This window comes from Cornus florida, unplaced genomic scaffold, assembly GCF_030987335.1.
Source record: "Cornus florida cultivar Cherokee Brave unplaced genomic scaffold, ASM3098733v1 CherokeeBrave_3.0.0_Hap2_Chr10, whole genome shotgun sequence".
Lineage (NCBI taxonomy): Eukaryota > Viridiplantae > Streptophyta > Magnoliopsida > Cornales > Cornaceae > Cornus > Cornus florida.
In genome coordinates, this window is record NW_026775580.1 from 84222673 (window position 1) to 84235039 (window position 12367).

Genomic DNA, 12367 nt, shown 5'->3' on the forward strand with positions numbered 1-12367 from the left:
ATTATTATATAAAAAAAAAAAAAAAAAAAGGAGAGCAGTGCATTAGAACAATTCACAACAAATCGAAGTGCAAAAGAAAAGTTCCTAGTACCTCAAATATGAAAATCACTTGATAAACAATATATATACATATATACGCACATACATATGAAGATAATTTTTTAAAAGAAAAGGTAAAAAATCAAGATCATCGGCATATTTTGAAATAATAACAAATTGCAATCCGGTTTAAAATTTTGAATTTTGCACTTTGCAAGCATATCGATCAAAGGAAGAATAATACCTTCAAACCAACAATAGTTAACAACACAAGGTCATCGTCAGGTATTTTCCATTTAGTCAGTTCTTCATCATCAGTTGGAACTTTTTCCACTTCGTATGATCTATAAGCAATAGCAACACAACGCAAACTTCGAGCAGCCATATCTTCAATAGCATTTTTAAATAAAATCATCTACAGAAAAACACAAATTTCAAAACCAGGATCAGCTATATATCATACATTAATTAAAGGACAATCTGTACGCAGGACAAAATGTTAAATCAAGATTCAAGAACCATTCTATTTTAGGATTTTTTTTAAAAAAAGTTTTATTAACTGATAAAAAACCTTCAACTAACAGAACAATCACCTTTCTTCTTTTGGGTAAGTGATTAAAAATTATTTTTTTGAGAAGCAAAACAGAAATAGCTTCAACCAAAATAAAAGGCCAAAAAGACATACAAAATTAATAACTCATTGATAACATAAACAAATGGAATCTAAAATTCATTTCAAGTCCAAGAAAGCCTCAAATTTTTAACCATTACTGCTGAACACAATTTAAAATCTTGAAAAGAGTGCTTTTTTCCAACCTTATCATCATCCATTGGAACAACACTATCATTTAAATCAATGTATCTTGTACACGAAGCCAAAACTATTTCCGCAGCACCTTTCCAATGAATATGAACTTCAGATTCAGGCTGTAAACAATACAGAAATAGAAGAAAGTATGAGTAACAACATAATTGTATTGTTGCAAGGGCAGAGTATGACTGGTCTGAATATCTTTAGAATTCCACAACTTCCATGCAACATCATTATTATTTCTGTTAGAATGTTATATATATATATATGTTGGGCCATTATGTAATTACATTATATTAGTAGGCCCTTGTGTTATTAAGGAGGCTTGTATCCCTTATATAAGCCTATATAGGCTTATTTGGTTGTGGGTCGGTGAAATATATACATTTGTTCTCTCTGTTCTCTCTATCTCTCATGATAAACAACATGGTATCAGAGCGGGTTGTAGTTGTGATTGCATCTGGGTTGGGTTGTTCTTCTACAAATCAAAATCAAGATCGAAGCCAACTCTGTTCTTCGCTGAAGATTTGTTCGTCGTTCTCAAATCTGACGCCTTTCGTTTTGCTGGTCGAGGCTTCCTTGGCTGTCGCAAGTTGCAGAAGCTCCATCATCACGATCCCTTTCCGCTCCGTTGTTAGATTGCTGTTTTTTTTTGTTGTTGTTGGGTTGTCGTCACCACTGCAAGGGCTAGGGTGTGTACTAGCCTTGTTTTTCCATTGCGAATCTCGGGTGCTGGAATTTCTTGTCGGTGGCAGAGTTCTGGTTCTCGCCGGCGCTGATTGTGAAGGAGAAGGGTGGTGTTTGGCTGCAGGAGTGAGGCTATTCCAACCCTGGTTTACTAAACCTGGGATAGTTATTCCAACCCTGGTTTCATAAACCCGGGATAGCCCAGATTCGGCCCGTTTGACCAGATCCGATCCGAGGCCCAATCCGTTTGTCCAGATCCGACCCGTTCGTCCAGATCCGACCCGTTATCCGGATCTGACCCGCTCGTCCAGATCCGACCTGTTCTCGGATCCGACCCGTTTGCCCAGGTTCGGCCCGAATACCAATTCTGCTTCATATTTTCTTCTCTGTTTTGCTGGGTAAGACATGGCCTCCACTTCAGATTTGTTTTCTCCCACTTCTGGTCTTCATTCTTCCATGACTTCTGTTAAACTCAATGGGAAGAACTATATACTGTGGGCTAAATCAGTTAAAATTTTTCTCAAAGGTAGAGGCCTTGGTAATCATCTAACTAAAGAGAAACTCAAGGAAACTGATGCTTCTTTTGATGCATGGGAAAAGGAAGATGCTCAGATCATTTCTGTGATGATAAACAGTATTGAACCCCAAATTAGTATAACTTTACTTTATTTGGATACTGCAAAAGAGATATGGGACAGATTGCAGCAACTGTATTCTGGGACAGGTAATATCACTCGTGTTTATGAGCTTTGTAAGCAGTATTTTCATCTTGAACAAGGTAGTCACAGTATAGAAGAGTATTATTCCAAAGTTATGGGCATTTGTGAGGAGCTGAATATGTATCAGCCCATTACTGCTGATGTTCGCAGTATGCAACAACAACGTGAGGACTTTAATGTTGTTCGTTTTCTTACTGGTTTGTCCTCAGTTTATGAGTCTTTTCGTCCACAGATTATGGGCAGTCCCACACTTCCATCTCTTGCTGATGTGTTTTCTAGACTTCAGCGCGCTACACTTGTCAGTGATACCTCCACTTTGAATACTGGGAAGAGTGGTGAGCGTTCAGCATTGATTGTTTCAAAGGGTGAAAATACTGTTTTCCGTGGAGGTCGTGGGGGACGCTCCACACGTGGCGGTCGTGATTCACGGGGAGGACGTGGCCGTGGCAGGGAATTACGAAAATGTACTCATTGTGGTCTTTCTAATCATACTGTGAATTTTTGTTGGGACCTTCATGGCAAACCATCTAGTTATGCAAATCAAGTTTCCTCCTCTCCGAATGATGTTGCTTCTGGATCTCATAATGTAGCTGAATCAAATACGGTCCCTGTCTCACGTGATGAGTATACTCAGTTTTTGTCTTATAAGCAAGCATCTAATTCATCTTCCACGGCTACCTTTGCCCAATCAGGTACTGCACCCACATATCTATTGTCTTCCACTCGCAGTCCTTGGATCATAGACACTGGAGCATCCGATCATATGACTGGATGTTCTTCTCTTCTATCTGATTTTAATTCTGTACCTCCTTCTCAAAGAGTTACCCTTGCTAACGGTTCCTCCGCTAAGGTTTCAGGTTTGGGGACAACTCAACTTAGTGATTCCTTATCTTTCTCATCTGTTTTATATGTTCCTCAGTTTCCCTTTAATTTAATGTCTGTCAGTAAGCTTACTAAATCTCTTCAGTGCTCTGTTACATTTTATCCTACTTTTTGTGTGTTTCAGGATCTCAAGACGAAGAAGACGATTGGTACGGGGAATGAAGCTGGTGGCTTATATTACCTTGATGTGGCACCTTATCCTGTGGCTTTTCAATCTTCTCTGTCTCCATTCCAGTGGCACTGTCGTCTTGGACACCCGTCACTTCAAGTTTTGCAGCGTCAAGTTCCTAGTCTTAGTAATTTGAAATTCTTGTCATGTGAGGTTTGTCAACTTAGTAAGCACCATCGTGTGTCTTTCGAGTCTAGGGTTAATAATCGTGTCTCTAGTCCTTTTCATTTGGTTCATTCAGATGTATGGGGTCCAATAAAGCATTCTTCAATCAATAAATTTCATTATTTTGTGACATTTGTGGATGATTATTCTCGCCTGACTTGGTTGTTTTTAATGAAAGATCGTTCTGAATTATTTTTAATTTTTCAAAAATTTCGAAAAGAAATCAAAACTCAGTTTGGCTGTCCAATTCGTATTTTACGTTCTGATAATGCTAAGGAATATTCTGCAACCCCTTTTGATACCTATCTTAGTGATAAAGGAATTATTCATCAAATTCATGTGTTTATACTCCTCAACAAAATGGAGTTGCAGAACATAAGAATCGACACCTCTTAGAAGTAACCCGTGCTCTTTTGTTTCATATGCGCATGCCTAAACGGTTTTGGGGTGATGCTGTTCTTACTGCCTGTCATCTTATTAACCGTATGCCGTAATCTGCATTAGATGGCAAATCTCCACATTCTATTTTATTTCCTGATTCTCCTTTGTTTTCTCTTACTTCTCGAGTTTTTGGCTGTGTCTATTATGTCCACAATCTTGGTCCTGGTTTTGATAAACTTGACCCACGTGCCACAAAGTGTGTATTTCTTGGATACTCTCGTTCTCATAAAGGTTATCGTTGTTATAGTCCTGTTTCTCAACGGTACTTTATTAGCGTGGATGTGACCTTTTGTGAGTCCGTCCCATATTTTTCAGATAGTGATTCAATTCTTGATATTACTTCTGAGTCGCTTCTTCCTGCGGTTCCACTTCCCTCACTTTCTCTTCAGCCTAGATCTCCTTTGCCTGCCCCGTTACAGGTGTACACTCGAAGACCAAAGCCATCTGCTGTCGTGCCTCCTCCGTCGTCTTCAGAGTCTTTGGATCCAACACCTTCCACTGTGTCTGAATCCTTGCCTATTGCACTACGTAAAGCTCCTCGCTCCTGTGTTACTAAACATCCCATTGCTCAGTATGTCTCTTATAATTCCTTATCGCCATCTTTCTCATGTTTTTCCTCTCAATTGTCTACTACATTTGTTCCTAAGACTGTGCAGGATGCTTTGTCTGATTCGGGCTGGAGGAAAGCCATGCAAGATGAAATTGATGCTTTGCATCAGAATGACACGTGGAATCTTGTTCCTTTATCTCCAGGTGTCAAACCAGTTGGTTGTCGCTGGGTCTACACTGTGAAGTATCTTCCAGATGGGTCCGTTGAGCGGTTAAAAGCTCGCCTTGTTGCCAAAGGTTATACCCAGACTTATGGTATTGACTATGATGAGACGTTTGCCCCTGTTGCTAAGATTTCTTCTATTCGTGTTTTGATTTCTCTTGCTGCTAATAGACATTGGCCTTTATTTCAGTTAGACGTTAAAAATGCTTTTTTGCATGGTGACTTAGTCGAAGAGGTTTATATGGAGCAACCACCTGGGTTTGTTGCTCAGGGGGAGTCTCTTCACACTGTTTGTCGCCTTAAAAAGGCCCTATATGGATTGAAACAATCTCCACGGGCTTGGTTTGGAAAATTCTCTGAGGCAGCATTAAAATTTGGTCTTAACAGATGTCAGACTGACCATTCGGTATTTCACCAGCGCACTAAAGCTGGCTTCATCTTTCTTGTTGTATATGTAGATGATATTGTGATCACAGGTGATGATTCTGAAGGCATTGCTAAGTTGAAGTTGTTTCTGCAATATCGATTCCACACTAAAGACTTGGGTAAACTTAGGTATTTCTTAGGTATTGAAGTTGCTAGATTCAAGAAGGGTATAAGTTTATCACAACGAAAATATGTGTTGGATTTATTAGAAGAAACAGGTATGTTGGGTGGTCGCCCGGTTGATGCTCCTATGGATTCGAATATAAAACTTGTGTCTGATGAGGGTGATCTATTTAATGATCCGGGCAGATTTCGTCATCTAGTTGGGAAATTAATTTATCTCACTATCACTCGACCTGATATTTCATATGCAGTTAGTGTTGTAAGTCAGTTTATGGGAGCTCCTAGAATGCCACATTGGATTGCTGTTCTTCGGATTATCCAATATCTCAAGCAAGCTCCAGGTGTTGGGTTACTATATAAATCAAATGGTCATCTCAGGGTGGAAGGTTTTACAGATGCCGATTGGGCTGGTTCTCCTTCAGATAGGAGATCTACTACAGGCTACTGCACATTTGTAGGAGGCAATCTTGTTACATGGCGAAGTAAAAAGCAAACGGTGGTAGCTCGATCTATTGCTGAAGCTGAGTATAAGGCAATGGCTCATACTACTAGTGAGTTGACCTGGATACAACATTTTCTAAAAGAACTTGGGTTGACAGTTGAAGTTCCTACTCCATTGTTCTGTGATAATCAAGCAGCAGTTCACATTGCCTCAAATCCTGTGTTTCATGAGAGGACCAAACATATTGAAGTTGATTGTCACTTCATTCGAGAAAAGATATTGCTTGGGAGCATCTCTACTCCATTCGTGAAGTCTGAAGATCAATTAGCTGATATGTTTACCAAAGCATTGGGTCATAACCGGTTAAGAACTATCTGTTCCAAGCTAGGATTATTTAATATATATTCTCCAGCTTGAGGGGGAGTGTTAGAATGTTATATATATATATATGTTGGGCCATTATGTAATTACATTATATTAGTAGGCCCTTGTGTTATTAAGGAGGCTTGTATCCCTTATATAAGCCTATATAGGCTAATTTGGTTGTGGGTCGGTGAAATATATACATTTGTTCTCTCTGTTCTCTCTATCTCTCATGATAAACAACAATTTCTAACTGGACCACAGATATATTTTAAAGCCTTTAATACCATTGTTTTTTATCACAATCCATGATACCATAGATTCATTGCAATAAAACATCTGGTATTCAGCCAGGCTACTTTTCTAATACAACTACAATCTCTATCAAAACTCAACATTAGGAGTTTCAACATAATGACAATTTATAACACTAGTCAATAATCTTATTTTCACATTCAACATGATTATCTACAGTTTATTGATTTCTAAAATTTAAATGCAAAAATACAATAACTCCGTCACTTTTCTAACAGACCTAAGGCAGGAGTGTCAACTCTCGGCAGATACTTAATTAACTATAATACAAAGGTAGATGAGTTGGTCAAGACAATGGCTTAAGCAACAAACATCTCAGGTTCAAATTTCTCCCAGGTAGATGAGCTGGAAGACATGTCATCTAATCCTAATGCACACATAAATGCAACAAGTAACCTTTTATAGTTTAGTTATTTTAGTGTTGCCCAGTATCTTTTCATCCAACCAATCTTATGTTTACTACTTCAGTGTTGGCCATATATTTGAAAAAAAAAAAATCCATATCAGCAGATACCCAATTATCTAACCTACAAAGGCAGATGAGTTGGTCAAGGCAATGGCTTAAGAAACAAACATTTCAGATTCGAATTTCACCCGGACTTGTCATTTATCTAATGCAAGTGGTCTAGTGGATGATAGAGTCATCTAACGCATAAGGTTTTCGAGACTTACATTGTTGGTTTTATGATGATAGGGTGTTATTAAACGAAGTATTTCACATGAATTTCAGTTTCTGGAATTTCACAAGGGGTAGAAACTTGTGCAACCAGAAACATGTTGTTGAGAAATGCACCGAGTATTTTTTCTGTTGTTTACTTCTTTTACTGTTTGCCCAATATCTTCTCAACCAACCAATCTTCAAATGTTCAATATTTTTCAGTGTTGACCAAAAAAAAAAAAAAATCTAGATATGCTCCAAGCAATCATCTGACAACTAACCTCACTAATCATGAGAAAAAAACCAGCCCTATTCGATTCATGACTTTCTTTTCACTCGTTAATAATCTTAAAAATTCACTCAAAAAACCAATTCCCTCTTGAACTATTTTTCGATTTTTTCTCCTAGTCACCTCCCAGTGTTTGAAATAATGAAACCATAAGCATACAACCAATAAAATCAATCTCCAATGTGACAACAAAAGAAGAATACAACTGTAATGTTGAAGCAATATGATTAAAGTGAAAGGACATGCAACCGTTCAACACAAAGGTGATTCTTTTTGCCTAAAGAAAGCAATTCATTTACCAGTTTAAGTGCAACGCCCCCTCGTTTTTTCTCTGAGTTGAAGGGGAAAACATGGACAATTGAAGACTCTGATCTGACAGCATCAAAAATCATTCCAAGCTACAAAAAAAATTAAGACATGGAATTAAATCACTTTTTGATATTAAAAAATAAAAAAAATAAAAAAAAGAAAAAGAAAAAGAAAAAGAAAAGTGCAATAAAGTAGAAAAATTAGCAAAGGTACATTGACCCCCCACTGGAGAATGGCCTTTTCTGTTGGTGATCCAGAAAGCTCCACATCTCCATCGCCCTGTCAAACATCAACAAGAGCAACATGATAGAATCAAATGCTTCAAAAATTTTAATGATAAGAAAAGACTTCACAAATATCATATACTATAAAACGGGACAATACCAAACAGGCACACAACAGTTCCAAGATCACAGTAAAAATGGACCTCAATTACTTGCTCTAATTGCTGGATTGGGCCTCAGTTATAAAAGCCAGCGGACTAGCTGAGAAACAATTAATTACGTAGGAATGACTAATAAGGACCAGAAAAATTTACATCTAATATTTAGTCCCTTGAAACATGCAAGACCTTGTAACTAATTAACCAAATACAGGGAGCAAAAATGCATGCAACATCAGCTAAACGACATTTCACTTACATGTACAAATTTATATATTTGAGAGAGTATTTTTTAAATGGGTAAAGTGCAAAAAAAACCCAGCTATATAAAACTGTGGAAAAAAACATCCCTGCTATTTAGTATGCATAACTGCATATAAATCCCTAACATTTAAAATGTAATGACAAACAACCAAGAAACAGTCACACGACAAAGACAAGCACGCCACACACAATGAACACAAAGATTTAGCTTGGTTTGACACAAGTTGTGTCTATGTCCACGGTGAAGATCCCACAAAAGGTTTCACCATGCGAAAAACAGGACATTACAAGTTTCAGCCCCCAAACCCTAGCTCTAGCTTTCAGTATCTGAGTGTCTCTAAATATCCCACCCCAAACGGCTACAAGAGAGTACCGAACAGGGTCCACGACCTAGAACCAAATTTAGGCCACAACATCACATAGAATATTTGCAAAATGCCCCTTGGCCGTCAATTTTGACCAATATTTTTTTTATTAAAACCCCAAAATACCATTAATAATCAATGTTTTATGAAATCAGTGTTTTTTATTTTTATTTTGTCTTAAGGGCATATTAGGTATTTCAGTCTTCAAATTGACAAAATGTCCTTATTTGCTCAATTTGAAAAATGTAGAGTTTTTTTTTTTTTTTTTTTTTTTTAACACCAGGGTATATAAGAGGGTTTTTTTTTTTGCACTTTACCCTTGTAAAATAATTATCTCTTTCCTTCCCTTCCACTCAACCAAACAAAACAAGGATGAACATTCTCATATCCCTAGCGATGCCTGTTCCATCCCTCCTCCTCTCCCTTCCACTTATTTTTCCTCTCTCCCACCAAAATGGGGGAAAATCCCTTTATACCAATAATGAGGAACAAATAGGTGGAAAACCTTGACATATAAGAAGGATAATTAGGAGGCTTTTTACATTGAACAAGTAATCTCACCCACATACAACTCATAAGCCAAGGCTATGTCAACAGAGTGCATTATATGCCTTTCTTAAGTGTACATCTGGGTGCGACCAATTTACTTTTATGACCTGCTTAGTGTAAGTTATATTTTTGCATAATCCCAAAACACTGACCTACATTAAAAACATATATCAAGCTATATGCAGTGATGTGCTCATTCAATAAAATTGTATACCAGTGTTTCCCACCAAATTCTCCCAAGTATGATACAGCAACACAAATTTTTTGAGCAACGAAGTCTATTTTCCTCAAGTAACTAAAGTTCCAAATAAGTCTAAAAAATCCAAAACCAATTGTTCTTACTCGGTTCTCATATTAACTTCTACAATATTGCGGAAAATTTTTTAAACAATAAAAATCCATTAGAATCTTAAAATGTTGTCCTCCACTGCCTCTAATTTAGAGTCATTTTTAACTTCATCATTTATCCTATCCTAGTCCAAATCAAGAATTCAGTTCATTTTCAAACCTTTTTTTTTTTTTTTTTTTTGTAAAAGCATATCAATAATTCCAAGAAATGTAAAAATCTTTATCCTTGGGAGAAAATATATATATATATATATATATATATATATATATACATACATACACACTTTCCAAATACTTTAACGATGCAAATGTTGAATGGGATTCTTCAAGTGCTTTTGTATAAGCCGCATCAATTTCATATGAACATAGAAGAATCGCCACAATAATAAAAAACAAAAAAACCTATCCAAGGAACAGCTATCATTTCAACCTGCACTAAGATATGCCAATAATACAAATATCAAATTATTGGTCACAACCCATGTATAGGGAAATTTGTTAATGTGAGAATGATGCACTCATATTATAATTTTCAACTTAAAATCTCTAATTATCAATGCAGAAAGTTCAAGCTAAATGACAATAAACTCCAATCAAACAAAATCAACACTTAACTCTTTCACCCACCTCAGTCATAAAGACACTCCCAGTTGTATTCTGTGCTACACCTTCAATAAGCAGCGATTTAACGGTAGGGGGCAACCGCGACCTATCGTTCGGAGAGTCAATTTTACTCCCACCAACATAGGCCTCCACCACAGTCATCTGTAACAGAAGAAAAATTTTGACAATTAGAAAAAAAGACATTTCTCTTAATCTTCTTGCCACTTCCCCTCTTCCATCCTAAAAAATAAAACGCAAACAAAGAAAAAGAAAAAAGAAAACATAGAGAAATTGTGACAATTAGAGGGGGACCAAAAAAAAAAAAAAAAAAAACCTTCTCTCAATCTTCACGGAAACAAACAAAAAAACCTTCCCGATCCTCCAAAATGACCTCTGGCATTGATGGTGAGTTTCATGTCACACACTGATGGGGAACGGGGTGTAATTCGCACACATGAGCTGCACGTGTTCCAACGTTACTTTTGGAGAAGAGGGAAAGAGAAATAAAATTAAGGATTTTTGTAATTTAGGGTTTTATTTATGCTTATTGTTCTATTTGATCATGTTTGAATTTTAGGGTTATTTTGGTCTTTTTATGTTTCAGGGTTTGCTTAATAATTTGCCTATTTAAAGGCTCCTATGTAATTTGAGAACTCAGTTTTTTGGAATATTGAATATTATCGTTGAGTTTGCGAACTCTCTCTCGTTGTATCTATTCTCCCTTGTGTTCTTGTTGTTCTTAATCCCTCAGTCTCTCTAGCCTACCTCCTCCTGTCAGATTTCTCATCTCATTCGTCTATTTTCTCACCTCCTTCATCAGTCGCATCTCATCTTCTCATTCTCATCCCCTTCTTTTTTTCTGGTTACTATTTACACACTACTTGTCTTGCGTCATACACACCAACTAAACATCAACTGATAAAACAAAACAAACAAAAGGAAAAAAAAAAAAAAAAAACGTAGAGAAAGAAAAGAAAGAAAACAAAGAATGTCTAAACATTCTATTGACATCAACCTCCAAGTAACCAATAAGACCTAGATAGATCTGATATTATATAACATCTTCTTGGGATCTCTCAATTTCTTCAAGCCAAAGCACTAAAGCGGTTCTTAATGAAGACTATATTTACGAGTTGCAAAGATCCTTCTCCAAGTGAACTCAAAAATAAAAGAACACTCGTTGACCAAAAATTGAAACCATGAATTGTCCACTAAAAAACCAATTTGGAATATTAGAGAAGCAAAATACGTGCTCAAGAAACAGCACAATAATCACCTGATTCAAAGTCAAGGTCCCAGTTTTATCGCTACAAATTGTAGTTGCAGAACCCATGGTTTCAAAAGCAGAAAGCCTCCTGACCTGCAGTTCAGTAGTAGTAAAACCATAGAACAAATGCACGTCTGTATCAATGTCACTACCAGAAAGTCGGAGAAGAAAATTTCAATAAAATCTTAGTTATCAAAAAAAAAAAAAAATTTCTGAGGAAAAAAAAAAAGAAAAAAAAAGGTCATGCATACCAAGGCCTTGTCTGCCATCATTTTTCTCACTGAGTAGGCAAGTCTGTAATACAATAATGAAATGAAGGAAATAAAATTAAAAAGGAAATAATGATAAGAAATGAAACAAACAAACACAAAGAAGCATCATTAAGATGTTAGAGGTAGCACCGAGACGAGTTGGGCATGTACAGAAAAAACTAATGATTTTTTTTTTTTGACAAGTAAGAAAATTTTATAAAAGCGCTCAAAAGGGGAGCGAAGCCCTGAAGATATATACAAGGCCACCAAGGACCTTTAAGCCTTCAAAGAGGCCAAAAAATCGACAATTTCCTCTAAAGATCTATGATCTCTCCCAGAAACCCAACAAAAAAGGGTGAAAATAATAGAGAATTTAAGAGTAGAAATCGACAACTCTTTCCCATCAAAATATTTTCTATTTCTTTCGATCCAAATACACCACCACACACAAAGAGGCGTAGCCCTCCAAGCATCCAGAATGTGAGGCCCCACATGGCAACCTCTCTAAGCCTCAATCAACCCTCTAACGGATCCAGGCATAACCCAAAGAATCCCAAACAAGCCAAACATCAAATTCCAGCAGTCTCTAACCATGGTGCAATGGAGGAGAAGGTGATCCACAGTTTCCTCATCCCAAAGACACAAATAGCAACGATTGACCACCACCTGATTTCGCCTTCTCAAATTATCCTGGGTTAAGATCCTTCCCAAAACAGCAGTCCAAGCAA

General features: G+C 36.9%; 1 protein-coding gene across 1 annotated transcript in view; it reads right to left on the reverse strand.

Annotated features, from left to right (window-relative positions):
• The window catches only part of LOC132279493 (calcium-transporting ATPase 10, plasma membrane-type-like), a 48604-nt gene that overhangs the window by 11978 nt on the left and 24259 nt on the right, over positions 1 to 12367 (reverse strand). The window contains exons 16-22 of the mRNA XM_059781481.1: positions 11640 to 11682; positions 11398 to 11481; positions 10146 to 10283; positions 7824 to 7889; positions 7601 to 7699; positions 856 to 966; positions 284 to 454 (exon numbers count right to left, since the gene is read on the reverse strand). Of these exons, the coding sequence (XP_059637464.1) occupies positions 284 to 454; positions 856 to 966; positions 7601 to 7699; positions 7824 to 7889; positions 10146 to 10283; positions 11398 to 11481; positions 11640 to 11682 (712 nt within the window). The remainder of the gene's footprint in view (positions 1 to 283; positions 455 to 855; positions 967 to 7600; positions 7700 to 7823; positions 7890 to 10145; positions 10284 to 11397; positions 11482 to 11639; positions 11683 to 12367) is intronic.